Source organism: Grus americana, chromosome 5 (assembly GCF_028858705.1).
Source record: "Grus americana isolate bGruAme1 chromosome 5, bGruAme1.mat, whole genome shotgun sequence".
Lineage (NCBI taxonomy): Eukaryota > Metazoa > Chordata > Aves > Gruiformes > Gruidae > Grus > Grus americana.
In genome coordinates this window covers 67,483,477-67,497,439 of record NC_072856.1, presented here as the reverse complement: position 1 = coordinate 67,497,439, position 13,963 = coordinate 67,483,477, and the positions used below count along the sequence as shown (strand labels likewise).

Sequence of the window (13,963 nt, the reverse complement as noted above, 5' to 3'; positions counted from 1 at the left end):
ACACTTTAAACCCCTCGTGCCCCTGAAGCTGGATGCATTCAAGCAGAAGCATCCCTGTCCCTCATGCAGCACCTCTGCGACTGTTCCTCTTACAGCTGCTGGTTTTCTTCCCTAGTGTTTCCCCTAAAAATTATGCCTGTCTGTCACAAAACCCCAGTGATCTGCAGAGAATAAAAGAGCCACTTTTTACAACCGTGATCTGACTGTGACGGTTTGCCTCGGATTTGCAGAAGTGTTCTCTAATGCTTCACCATACGCTTGCTGGCTCTAGCAGATGCTGATTGCACGTCCTATCTGGTGACAATCAGCTTTCCACTCTTTAGTTGCACACCTTGATTGTTATTCTCTTTCTCCTCCTCATCTTCCTCCTCCTCCTCATCCTCCTGGATTTGCTCGACCTTGTTCTTATCTTCCACCAGGGTTATAACTTCATCAGTGTCTTCCAAGACCAGGTATTTGATTGGCACTCCCTAAAGCAAACAGAATAAATCAGTGGGAGCAGAACTTCACCCTTTGCCTATGCTGTCCGCAAACCAAACTCAAGGCTGATGGGGCGCCAGCACCCAACTCCTTATTTTTGGGTATAAGCTGCCAAACAGGGGAGCTTCTGGGGTGTGTTTCTTTGGCCCGGTTTCACCTGCGCATGAGTTTTTCTCACTCCAGACTGACTTGTCCTTGCGAGGAAGTAATTGTGGCTATACGGGATCCGGTGCCTGGAGTGGTGAGAGCGAACACTTGCTCCACCTCCCAGCATCTTAACGTGGATCCACCACTGCAAGAAAGTGCCCAGTGGTCAAACAGTGAAGGAGAGTGGTGAGATACAGGGTCCCCTCGGCTTTTCCCCGCTCTAAAGGGGTCAGGCTGGGTCAGAGCAGCCCATCACAGCCTGGGAAACTGGCACCAAAAAATCCTTTCTCTCATGGAGCTCAACAAAGAAGAGTGCTCCCAAGTGTACATGGGCTGCCAACCCACAGAAAGAAAAGAGCAAAATGTATTTCTCAGAAATGAGACCTTAAAACCAGTTCTGGCACTGTCTCAGCAAAAGGCACTTCAGAGAAAATGAATTTTTTAATGAACTGAGAGAAATGACAAACTGCTGGCACCTCCCCTTGGCTCTAAGAGGAGAAACACAACACGCACGTCTCTCACCAGGGCATGGGAAGCCCTCGGGGGATGCTCAGGTTCAGGTCTGATCCTGTATCTTTGCAATCACAAGTGTGACAGTTCAGGTAATCTGGGGCAACGTGTGCTCCCTGGCATTTGCTGGCGCTGAATTCCATCTTGCCTCACAAGCTGGGTCAGGTCCCTCCAGAGTTTAGCTCATCTTGATCAGCCTCATTTAACTTACACCCTGCCCTTTTCCCAGATCACTGCCAGCAGCACTCGGTTACATCAATTCGGCACAGACCTTTAGTTCTTTGCCTTTAGTTTGCTCTTGGTTTCACATTCATTTCCTCTCCCATCTTTTGAACGCCCTTCCTAAGGGGGCAAGGGCCTTTACAAGTCCAAACCTTCTGGGAATTTGCACTTGGACTACTACCTTAGGTAGTTCACAACCTTGTGTTGCCTTAAGGTGTACTGGAGATGTCACCCTACATTTTATACCCAAAATAAACACTTTCTTTTGTCTCCTGTAAGCAGGCACAATTGCTCTGCAATATTGAACTCAGGCAGTTCCAAATCCGTGCGTGCATCTGGGCAAAGACATTTTCCCTTGAGCTTCTGGGAAGGCTGTCAAATAACAACGGAGCCGACCAACACCCCAACACCTCTGAAGAGCACCATGCCCCAGTAGGGAAATAAAGAAATCCAGCATCTAACCTCATCCGGTGTCTTGAGAGCGACGTTTGACCGGAGCAGAATGTTCAAATCTACGAGGTCCCTTCCAAAACACAAAGTGAACATTAGCTGGTACGACATGCATGGTCACTCCTCCATTCAGCCTGCCTGGCTGGCAAGCCCACCTCTCTCAGCAGCACCACGTCCTCACGGAGCTGTGCTTCAGAGCCCCTCAGAACTTGCAGGAACCCAGAATCAATCAATGTCAGTGGGGGAGAAACAGGCTCCAAGTGACCTTCTGGTGGGACCACACTGCATAGTGCACCTATTTTGCAAGGGGCTTGGATTCCCTTTCTGTGATTTGGGTCTTTGCTCAAGCACTGGTAGCCACATCCCAGCGCAGCTGATCTGCTGGTGGACTTCAGCTCATGAGTAAATGCATCCAAGAAGTGCCTCCACACAGGGAGGTGCCACGGTGGCAGAAAGCTGGAAGAAGAAAGCCCACCCCCACCCTTCCTCCATCTCCTCCCACTCACACGGCTGCCAGCAGACATGCCCAAAGGCCGTGCAGCCGTGCCTACAGGGGCTACACACCTCCTTTGGCAAGACATCATGGAAGCATTTGCAAACACAAGGCAGCCTGGTGTACACAGGCTGCTCCTGATCCCGTGGAGCAGAGATGAGTAACCGGTGGTCAACCGCAGAGGAAGTCAACAGATCTCCACAGCACAGCTGCCCTATGGCCAGCCACAAGCATGCCTCCTGTCCTCCTGGGGAACGAGCGTGCTGGTCTAAGTGGGAGAGCCCTCACTGACTGAGGAGGCACCACATACTGAGCGGAGACCCCTGCCACATCCCAGCACCCACAGTCCACCTCCTTTACTGGATCTCCTTCTGCCCTTAATTCAATGGCAAAATACAAGCCTTCCATCTGTGCCAAGATTCCTTTCCAAAATCTCTTAGTCTGACTTTCCACTTCTAATTCAGCAAGAGATTCAAACATTTCTTCACTTCCAGCCAGTCTGAAACCAAACCAATCTGATTCTGGACATGTTCTTAAATGTGACATCCTCTCGCAGGATATAGCCTAGTTTTACTGCCTCTCATACAAATCTGAATAAGCCCACTGACTGTCACCCTGGCTGTGGGTTAACCGAGTTCGGAAACATCACAAAAAGGAAGGAGAACCCCAAAACACCTGAGATCAAATACCTGGACAAAAGGGCAACTCCCGCTTTCCCCAAGAGCTGCCAGGCTACAAACTCTGCTGTCCTCTTGTCAGCCTCGTAGGTCTCTTTCTGGCTGAGGATGAACACAAGTGGTAGCCCAAGCTGTAAGTGAACAGTGGAAACCTTCTCTGGGTCCTCAGCAACCTCTGTCTGGAGAAGAGACATGGTTATACTGCAGCACATCTCCACACCGTTGAAGGTGCCTCAGTTCTTCTGCAGAGTCCAAACCACCATGTGTTCCGCAGCCACAGAAATAAGGATAACCTCAAGAAAAAGCCTCCAACCCCAATTCTAAAACAGCCATCGAAGCAGAACCCACACAACCCTGGTTAAACTGTCCCAACCTGTCATGACCCTCCCTGTTAAAAACCTGGGCTTTATTATGCATGTTCTTTGTGACTTAGCAACTCCAGATGTCAAATCTCCATTAATTTTTATTTACCTGGCACCCATTCCCCAGAGCAGTTTGAAAAACTTGGCCACAACGTGCAAGAGCTGGCATCCTCTCCCTTCCTGCCTTGGACATGCTGCTTCATGACAGCATGGACCTGCTTAACGAAGTGCCTTCCCTGCATGGGCCTAACCCAGAAGCCCGGCTGAAGGAGGCACTTCCCAGCTCATCTACCCATCCTTCCAGCTGGGCAGAGATGTCACCAGTGGGAACTGGAGGCTTGCTGAAGATCACTGCCCAGTGGGAAGAGGAGATGGGAGGCAGCCTCCTGCTCCCTGTGCTCCCCAAGGCATGAATCACCGATATCTCTCTCCCCAAGGTGCTCAGACTCCCGTGGAGACCCTAGAGGAGCAGCTCAGGGCTTTGGGTTTGTCTGGTTTGGAGAAAAGGAGGCTGAGGGGCGACCTCATGGCTCTCCACAGCTTCCTGAAGAGGGGAAGTGGAGAGGGAGGTGCTGAGCTCTTCTCCTTGGTATCCTGTGACAGGACACGTGGGAATGGCTCAAAGCTGTGTCAGGGAAGGTTCAGATTGGACATTAGAAAGCATTTCTTCACCGAGAGGGGGGTCAAATGCTGGGACATGCTTCCTAGAGATATGGTTGATGCCTCAAGCCCATGAGTGTTTAAAAGCCATTTGGACTATGCCCTTAATACTTTGCTTTAACTTTTGGTCAGCCCTGAAGTGGTCAAGCAGTTGGACCAGACTGTAGGTCCCTTCCAACTGAAATATTCCATCCATTCTATTCTATGCTATGCTATTCTATATATCCCAGTGAAGTCCAAGGGTCACCACCACCCCATTCCCACTCATGGTGCTCACAGACAGCTGGAGGAGCACACATTGGTGCCAGGGCTCCCTGGAAAGGTCTAAGCAAGCTGAGCAGTGCAATGCAGTGTCGCTCCTCTCCAGCTCCATGCCCGTTCCTTGCTTGGACCCATCCTGGGAGCTCTGTCATTAACCTCATGGGGAAGGGGCAGATTCTCACCTTCCACTCACACCTCCCTCATCCTCACATCCACCCCAACTGCCCTCATGCCCGCAGCCCAAGCGGCTCCTCTTCTCCAGTCATACCACCAGAGGAGCCCCCATGAGCTTGAGGTGCCTGTGAATGTTGAGCATTGTCAGAGCCTGCTCCATGGCTGTCCTCCTGCAGGGCTGTGCCAGGTCTGTGGCCTGCTGGCAGTGGCAGAACAACAGTCGAGCAGATGACACATCAGGCTCATCATTGCTGTGAGAGAGAAAACAAAAACCATGGTGAGCTAGGGATCTACTGCTGGGTTTTAAAATGCCCTGATGGAATGACGCATGTTCGTTGACATGTTTTACAGGGCAGGTGATCCTCAAGTTCAGGGTTTGCCAGGCTTGTGGGACCTCTTCAAGAGCCCTACTACTGATGGGTACAATTGTGTCCAGGTGCCTTTCAGAATTGTGCTGAACATCTAATGAAGAGCCTGGCTCACCAGGTGTAAATGACTCCAACCCCAGAACAATTGGCCCAGCTCAAGAAGGACACAAATTAAGCTTTTCTCAGTGGGATCAGCCAAGCCACTGCAGTGGAGACCCTGGCAGGAGGAGGAGAGCTGAAGTCTACAGCTTTGCTCATGTCTTTTACCTCACCAATGACATCTTACAGACCGTATAAGGAATATTCCATCTTTTGAACAGCATTGGTTTTGTCTGTGCCAAAGGACGCAGTGAGATCGAGTTCCTTGGATGGTTCCCTGGTTAGTGGTTCCTGCTCTGACACCATCACTGGTCAGCTTTGGGATGTCACATTTCTTTTCCTACGCACCCATTCCCCACCTCTAAAACAGGGATCACCTTCTTTGTAAGGGCTTTAAGACCTCTCTGTGGAAGAGCTGTGTGTAGTATTAAGACCCCAAAGCCTGACGCCCCGGTTGGCTGAAAGCTGTTCATGTTGGTGAAGCTACCACCATTTCGTCAGCTAAAGAGATGGCTTGCTGGTGTCCTCTCTGTTTTAAGCAGAATGAAGCCAATTCCTGTCCAAATGACAAGCGTGCCATCTAGTGGCAGCCACAAAATGCTATCCCTGATCACGATCCTGGTCCTGCAAGGACGGGATGGCACCTCAGGGAAGGACTGCTGTGAAAGCAGGCAGATCCTTGTATAAATGCTTTGCTGAAGGTGCAAAGTGGTCTTCCCACCTTCCTCCCTCTCGGTTTCCTGACCGCAGCGGGTCACAGCAGCAGCAAGTCACATGGAAGGATCTGCCCTTCTAATGCAGGTCCTCCTGCGCGGGAAGGGGATGGCCCAAGCTGGCCAGCTCCAGTGAAGCCATGGGGTGGGAAGTGCCAAATGCAACACTCCAGGCAGCAGTGCCTCATGCAGCCCAACTGCAGAACTCAATGCTGCCAGAAGTTGCTGAGATGAAAAATAAAAATGCGTTTAAAAACTTCTGGTGGCTGTTAACACCATGATGCAGGTTCAGCTCCCATCTCTCAGAGTCCTGAAACCTCTGACTGCCAGAAGATGGAAGGCTGCAGGCAACACACATCCATACCCTCATACCCCTTGGTAAGCAGCTATGGCCACTGCAGAGGTAAGATACGGAGCTGGGTGGCCTTTGCGCTGACCCACCATAACAGTTCTTACCCTTCTCAGCTGGCCAGATGCTCTCACCAACGCACAAGGCCAAGTGTTTGGAGACTGCAACATCAGCTGTATCAGCCCCCCTGAAAACCCACGGCTGAGGTTTGATCCATCAGCTATGGAAAGGAGCCAGTGGGCTCTTCTCCTGTAAAATCCCATTCAATGAACAGTCACAAATGGCATGGCTAGTCCAAGTCCAGAAACACAAGCAGCAACTGGTTTTGGAAAAGCAAAACAGATCTGACTGTCCACCCTTGGCATATCATCCTAATATCATCCCAGATTTGGTCTGGGAAGCTGAGAAACCAAGAGTAGAGCAAACAGTGCAGGGGAGAAGCTCTACCTGGTGCGTGTGTGTGCGGTTTGGACATACCCAGTGTCTTTCAACAGTGTTGCCTCAGTTGTCAGAACAAACTGGTGGACAGTCCCATAGACAAAAGCCACCTCCATCACGGCTCTGTGCTCTGGAAAGAGAAAGGCAAGACGAACTCATCTCAGCTCCCTCCACATCTCCCTCTTCATCCTTCCCAGTTGTAGATATCAATGCCCAGGCTTTCAGAAACTCTCAGTAAAAAGTCACAGCTGTCTGAAGACACTCACTGTGAAGGTAACTGAGTAACTGGAGCTGAACCCAGTTGCTGATCCACACACACGTGGTGTAAGTGAACCCACGCTACTGCGTAACCAGAGATCTGCCAATGGGTCTATTTATTTAATAAGACAGCAACCACTGGCTTGCTTTCCCTCTCAAGTCCATCTCCGAAAGTTTGTGTGCTCCCAGCAAAACTTTTCTGGTGCACCTGATCCCTTTGGAAACACAGCAAGGCAGATAGAGGTGGAGAACTTGGGTCTAGGCGGCCCTTTCAGGTTTCCTTGATTGTCCATTTGCAGGGGTTTGGGTCAGAAACCCAGCTCCCTTCCACCTTAGTGAAAAAAGTGCTGGGAGGAGAGCAAAGATGAAAAGTTGAGTGCTAATACCTGCTGTCCCGGTAGCTGGTACATAGGCAAAGACCATGTTTGACCTCCCCTTCAGCGTATTTTCAATGTTCTGAAGATCCGCCAGTGTTTCAACATATTTAACTTCATTAAAGAGCAGGGCACTGAGGAGTCAGAAAAACACTCATTAGCAACTCTTTTAAGAGTGAATTTGTAGCCGCATAACTGTGACGGGAAAAAAAAGGTAAAATTCCAGCTTCTTGCTGGCAGATTGAAGATTCACAGCCAAATACAGCTGCCCAGATGTGTGCTGGTGAGTCATCTCAAGGGCGTAGATGTAACAGGGTCAAACCATAGCAAAGAGAGGAGCAGCCTTCTGCTTGGCCGAGAGCAGCCTCTGGAATACGTGAGGTTTGTATTTATGCAAAACTTTGTATCAACAAGTGAAAATGGAAAGGAAATGATTTCCCAGAGATGCATCTGGTCTGTACTTACAACAGAACGTTAGCAACAATGGAGTTCACGTCAAACAAGGCATCGGTGGGGAACTCTCTGATCAGCACGTTACCTCTGGGGAGGGAAGAAAGAGTATCACCAAAGAACTGACGAAAGATTAGCTAAATTAATTTTCATTCTGCCAAATACCTCCAGATGTCTGCTGGCAGGTATGGCTGGAAAGAAAATGTCAGGATTGAATTTGGGGATTTTGTAGGACTTGGCGTCCAGGCAATGCTGTTTTAGTGAAGTCACCTCTGTCACTGCCGTTTCACTCTGTTGATGAGAAGCCTAGCACAGACTGACAGAAGGTCTCCATATACCAAGCATCACCCTGTAGACCCTTACCACCAGAAGAAATGTTTCTGTGGGACATGTCCAATGGTCAGTGAGAACTGAGCTGATGCAAGGAGAAGCATCCAGCTGACGACCCACGGAGAGACCAAGAGCTAAACCTTCTCATCCAGGGCAGATGAGCTAACCACACCAACAGAAAGAGCACCAAAGAGTGTTTCTTTCTAGGAGTAGATCCAAAACCCGGTGGACTGAGTGTAACTCTGGAGGACCCGGTGGTGGGAGCCCACAGGGACAGAATAACGCCGACGGAGGATTTCTCTCATGGTTTCACGTAGCGGCACAACCCTCTGCTGCTCAGAGGAACGTAGGGCAGCATGGGAGGTTTCACAATGAGGACAAAGCACCTACGTTGTCTGTGTTGGACCTTTTGGGGGTACTTTTTGCTAAACTCTGTATGTCACTGCTGTCCTCGTGGCTCCTCTCTCCCTGTGCAGACATCTCTCTGATCACCAACAGCGTTTTCCCCAACGTTTGGACTGGCAAGTAATCACAGTGTGGTGCCCAGAAAACCCCCGCCTCACCTGAACAGGTAGGCTTTCCTTAATGCATTTTCTTTTCCACAATATCTTGAGACATCCTCTTTGGGACAATTAACCTAGACATTGAAAGCACGTAATTAGACATTCAGCTCCACAAATGACTACAAACATACAGCACTACGGTTTTCTTCCATTCCAGAGTATAAATACAGCCTTTCCAAACCTGCTGGGAGAGAAAACACAATAAAATGGAGTCCAGAGCTGTGGACTGGAGTTTGTGCTTCAGTTGGGTCAGACGGGATCAAGAGATCTTAGGATCTGCCCGGCATATTCAACGTGACAGATCGCCGCTTGCTTATTAAACTCAGCCTGTATCTGGAGGAAATTAAATACATGCGCACGTATACGTAAGCACTTCTTATAACCTAATTACACTTGCCTGAATTTGTAATTCCCTCACCTAAATCTGTGTAAAACTTCAGCTAAAACCCCCTCCATATGAAACATGAAAAAGGGAGGGAGTGGGGTAAATCCCACCTTGTGACTGAGACCGAGGGCTGATGCCGTCCCGTGCAGCGCGCTGGGGATCGTACCGTCCCCTGCGCCGTGCCCGTGGGCACACAGCAACGGCCGGGCAACTCCACGCGCCCCGTGCAGCTGCTGGGAGGCCGGATTAGATCAGCCGGCTGAACCTGGAACGTGGGGTCGCCCATGAAAAAGACCGATCTGCGGGAAAAAATGCGAGAAGCTGAATGTCCCCTCAACCCGTGAATGCACACGAAGCGCACGGGTTCATCTACTGAGACTGAACTGGGTGGCCAGGAGCAGCTCAGGGCACTGCCAGTCTTCTGCTTCACTGTTTGGAGACACAGGCACAACATCGAGCCTTCCCCGGACACAGGAGCCTGCTCGTGTCCCGTAGGCAAAAAGGGTGACGCAACCCACAGGCAGCAGATGTAAGGCCAGGTCAAGGGATAAAATGGGATGTCCTGGTCTGCCAACACCTGCTTTCTGGTGGGGTCCCATTGCTGTCAGTCCCCAAAGCGGGGTGAGAGAAGTCCTACAGAAATAATCTGCAGAAATAGCCTGTCCTGCTCCTCATCCCCAGTTACCTTCACCACCGAAATGCCGTAGTCCTGGAGGGCCTCGGCCGAGTTCCCAATCTGTTCCAAGAAGGGCTGGGCACCAGGAGAAACTGAAACAACAACAAAACCCGCTGGTTTCCATCCCTTCCCCTTACGGCTGAGGCAGATGAGAGTACCTTCAGGGTAACAGCACGCTAAGGTCCCCGTGCAAACACCCCCGGGACATCTGAGCAGACCTGAGCAGGGCAAACGGGGAGCCACGGCATGCTGCTGGCAGAGGTGCCTGTGGGGACACGGCTAGGGGGGACACAGGGACTGGGACTGGTTTTGTCAGATGGGTGCTGCTGGGCTGGGCTGCAGGTCCTCAGAGTCAAGAGCATCCTCCTGCGACACGCTGAGACAGTGCTGGACACAATATGGACTTGCTCTTACTCAAAAAGCAAGGTATTTACTGAAATAAAACTAACTATGGGCAACAACACAAATGGCCAGGGACTGCCCACCTTCCTTTCTAACACACCCAGCCTTCAGAGCTGACGTGGGAGCTGCGTTGGTGCCTCAACCCACACCGATGTCTCTGGGAAACCATAGCTGGGGCTCACGATGGAGCAGGACAAGAGAGGCAAGGTCAAGGATCTCCCCGTAATTCTTGACAGCCCTTACTTCCCCCGTATGCCAGGGATCCCCCTCTGCCAGGGAGGTACCATGGAAGAGAAACCCAGTCCCTTTGAGGAGACAACTCCTTACCAGGCTGGGTTTCTCTTCCGTGGTACATCCAGAAAATAATCCAGAAAATGAATGAAGAGGCTTGAAAGAGCGTGCCTGGGGACACAGCCGGGAAAGATCCAACCCAACATGTCCCTGACTCTCGGGAGCACTCAGGGCTCTGCAAACTCAGATTTGCCAAAATCTCTTTGGGTTTAAAAATCTCAAGAATTGCTTCTTCTTTGTTCCACTTTCACACCCACCCTTTGCTGAAAACCCGGGCTGACATAAATGCATACTGTTAAATACATACCATTATGGCTGAAATAAGCCAGGGATGCTCTGCCCGCTTGCAGGCTACTGAAATACTCCTGGGGGCTCAGCTCCTGCAGCAGACTCGCACTTCCCCACGTTGGGATGGAGGAAGCACAGAAGAGCAGGAAAGAGAAGGAAGAAACCCATCCGTCCTTTGGGGCCGACATGGTCGTTATCAGCTACAGGCACAGGAGAGTCACAGCTGGGGAAAAAAAAAACCCAAAATCGAAACCAGATACATATACGCACAAATACATACATGAGTGTCTGCTGCTTAGGTAGGTGCAGCGTGACTGTAATTTCCAGGTGTGACACAAATATCTCGAAAACGTCATGAATTAGTCACTAGAACAGCAGGTGATTCAGACAACTGTAAAGATGACAGCAAAGGCTATTCCCTTTCCTCCGAGCGGTATCTGCAAGGGCACGGACCCTCAGTGCTTTCAGTGCAGGGCTGCTTTCCTTCCCTCCGTTCTTTTCCTTCCAAGTCAAACAGAAATTACAAGCGCAGGAAGAAAACAGTGGCCATATCACACAAAAAAAACCTCACCCAAGCTGCTTGAATTCTTGTTATAAAGCTTTGAGGATGCCACTAGCATTATATGCGCTACGGAAGGAGGTGTTCACAAAGGGACGGGCCATATTGGTCACTTCAAATGATGCGGGGAGGTTCAAGAGCGCTCGTCACAGCATCGCAGTTAACGAATCAGTTTAGTTTAAGATCCTGGAAATAAACCACGCTTTTTTTTGCCACCATGGTTGGGAAGAAGCTGGTGGTTTGCTACAGGGACTGTCCTTCTCTGAATATAAGAATGCAAAGCCACTTGCTTCCTAAATCCTTCTGCCGGAAGATGGGAATATGCAACCACTAGTGACGACAAATGTAGAAAAGGTGGGAGAGTTCTCACAGGCTGATCACAAATCCCATTTTCTGTAGGTAAGCATTACAGGAATCGGCTAACTGCTGGGTGATTTTCACAAAAACCAAACACAAAATCTCTCAGTGTTCAACCAAAGCCCTTACCGTCGCACTGAGCTCTCCCTGACGTGCACTTCCCCCTCTCCAGCACTGCCGTAACTCCTTGTTTAGAAAATCAGTTCCAGGGTAGGGAAATAGCTCCGCATAATAAGCATTAATTGGTTCAACTTCGTAGTCTTCCTCCAGGAAATTACAGTCAGTTGCAAAGGAAAGGATCTGCGCCACCAAACACAGGCTCCGCTTCTGAATTTTTCATCTCTTGCTCTGACAAGCAAGAGAGCAGTTATGTTCGGACGCTGTTGCGTTAGCATGCAAATAAGTTGACTTTTACAGGGGTGGAAGGGTCAGCGCTGTTGGAACCTCCGCCGTTCGAGGTTTCAGCTGCACCAAACGGGAGAAGGGTTTGTGCAAACTCCTCAGGCTTGTCACACCTTGCGCGGTCCAGCTTCACGTGACGGCGGCGGCACGGGAGCCAAACCCCACGAGCGGCACCAGGCTGCGGGGCCGTCCCGGCAGTCTCCTTTCCACACCGGGTCTTCACGTGGATCTCGTTAGGAGAGGAGCCAAGGAAATTTGTGAGATGCTTCAGAGAACAGGGCAAAGACCAAGCGTGCAAGCCCGCTGCCAGGGTTCACCAGCAGCCCTCCCCAGGCTGCCCTGCCACTGCGTGTAACTCTTCTTGCTCAGACTGAGGGGCTCAGGAGAGCTTCACGTGGACAACCGCTACAGGATGAGAAAACACCTTCTGCTCACTTCATTCCCCTGTTTAACAGCAGGTTCCTTCGCAGCCTGCCCCTCAGGTATTGGTCTTTGTGGCTGAGTGTGCCGGAGCATGGCTGGTCCCTGCTCAACAAAGAGACAAAGCTGGAATTGAAGCCATGTAGAAGCTGTTTGCTTTGCATCATGAGCTGCAGCTGTTTTCGCTAACAAATGCCCCTGTGTCCATACACCGTCATCCCCTCCAACACCCTGTCAGATGCCGTCAGCTTACTATCGCTGCTCTGTGATGAACCCAGACTCAAATGCTCAAGAACAACCGGGCAAAGTCCCTCTGCGTTGCTCCAAGAGCCAGGAGCTGGTGACAGCCAGGCACGCTCGACCTTCGCAGGCTCGCTCCCATGCAGGTGAGGTGTTGGGATCAGGACTGAACGGCACAAAGGAACAAAGACAGAGCTGAGAAAGGCATGATTTTTTTTTTTTTTTAATCTAAAAAATCTCTGGTTCTCTCCCTTCCAGCTCTGGGAAGTGCCAGGCATTTCTAGTCCTTTGCCCTCCCATCTGTTCCTCTCGCTTACAGAGGGGACAGAGATCGGGGCCGGGGGGGCGATGTTTATTAAATGACAAACTTGGCTACAGCAGAATGGAAAAATAAACTCAATCCTGGCATGTGGGAACCAGCCCGGGACAAATGGAAGAGCTTACCGTCAAGGAGGCAAGAGGAGCAGTCTCCAATGACTCAAAGATTTCACAGCATTTCACACCCCTGTGTGACTTCTGCTGCTCTTCTCCTTGCACCTCTGCCCCACCACGGCCCCTCGCGCTGTCCCACCACCCTCAGCCCCGCTCCTCCCCACGCTTTTCTCGCCCTTCACACCAAACTGTACTCATCCCTTCCCTACTCCCGTCCTCTCACCTCCTCATTACCCCGTCCTGCCCAGCAGCTTCCCTCTGTGCCCCATCAATCCAGACTCAAATATTCAGCTTTTAGGTCATCTCCTCTGTCACCTCTTTGCCATCAATGGAAAATTAACACCGTGGGGCTGGAAAGAGCCAGAACCCCGTACCGCAGCCACTTGCAGGATTACCAGAGATGTGTGAAAATACCAGGGATGTGTGAACCAGCTTTGTGTCACTACTGGGAAACCCTTAAGCCACGGACCATGGGGCAGCCCAGCACGGCACGGATGGTATGCGAGACCTGGTTCATGTTTTCATGGTCATACTTCCAAGACAGAGCCAGGCAAGGTGGTTAAGTCTACTGCAGATGACCTAAAACTAAACCAAATACACCAGAGACACCCAGCACAAACTCTTGTGTTGGCATAAATTGTTTGTGTCACATCAGTTCTGCAGGAATCCTGCAGCGGTAACCACGGGCTGGGAGCCCCGCATCACCTCTGTGGTCTCCGCTGCCTTCGCAGACACCTTGCCTCACAGAGTCCTCGCCTGCCAATATTTATTACCGAGGAATAACGGCAATGTGCGCTGGCAGCCCAGAAAGCCAACCGTGTCCTGGGCTGCGTGTCCAGCAGCGTGACCAGCAGGTCGAGGGAGGGGATTCTGCCCCTCTGCTCTGCTCTGGCGAGACCCCCCTGCAGCACTGCGTCCAGCTCGGGGGTCCCCAGGACAAGAAGGACATGGAGCTGTTGGAGAGAGTCCAGAGGAGGCCACGGAGATGATGTGAGGGCTGGAGCACCTCTGCTATAGAGACAGGCTGAGAGAGTTGGGCTGGTTCAGCCTGGAGAAGAGAAGGCTCCGGGGAGACCTTAGAGCCCCCTTCCAGTCCCTAAAGGGGCTCCAGGAAAGCTGGAGAGGGACTGGTG

The 13,963-nt window shown here is 51.0% G+C and overlaps 1 protein-coding gene across 5 annotated transcripts in view; it reads right to left on the bottom strand.

Annotated features, from left to right (window-relative positions):
- The window catches only part of TXNDC16 (thioredoxin domain containing 16), a 41,795-nt gene that overhangs the window by 24,483 nt on the left and 3,349 nt on the right, over window positions 1-13,963 (bottom strand). For 4 of the 5 annotated variants that reach the window (XM_054827679.1, XM_054827676.1, XM_054827681.1 and 1 more), the window contains 10 exons: window positions 10,440-10,643; window positions 9,449-9,531; window positions 8,379-8,452; window positions 7,501-7,575; window positions 7,048-7,169; window positions 6,443-6,533; window positions 4,531-4,687; window positions 2,992-3,158; window positions 1,822-1,882; window positions 332-470 (listed from right to left, as the gene is read on the bottom strand). In XM_054827679.1, coding sequence (XP_054683654.1) covers window positions 332-470; window positions 1,822-1,882; window positions 2,992-3,158; window positions 4,531-4,687; window positions 6,443-6,533; window positions 7,048-7,169; window positions 7,501-7,575; window positions 8,379-8,452; window positions 9,449-9,531; window positions 10,440-10,608 — 1,138 coding nt within the window. In that variant the 5' untranslated portion in view covers window positions 10,609-10,643. Of the gene's footprint in view, window positions 1-331; window positions 471-1,821; window positions 1,883-2,991; window positions 3,159-4,530; window positions 4,688-6,442; window positions 6,534-7,047; window positions 7,170-7,500; window positions 7,576-8,378; window positions 8,453-9,448; window positions 9,532-10,439; window positions 10,644-11,465; window positions 12,264-13,963 lie in introns of all 5 variants that reach the window. The other variant, XM_054827678.1, reaches the window with a different exon arrangement.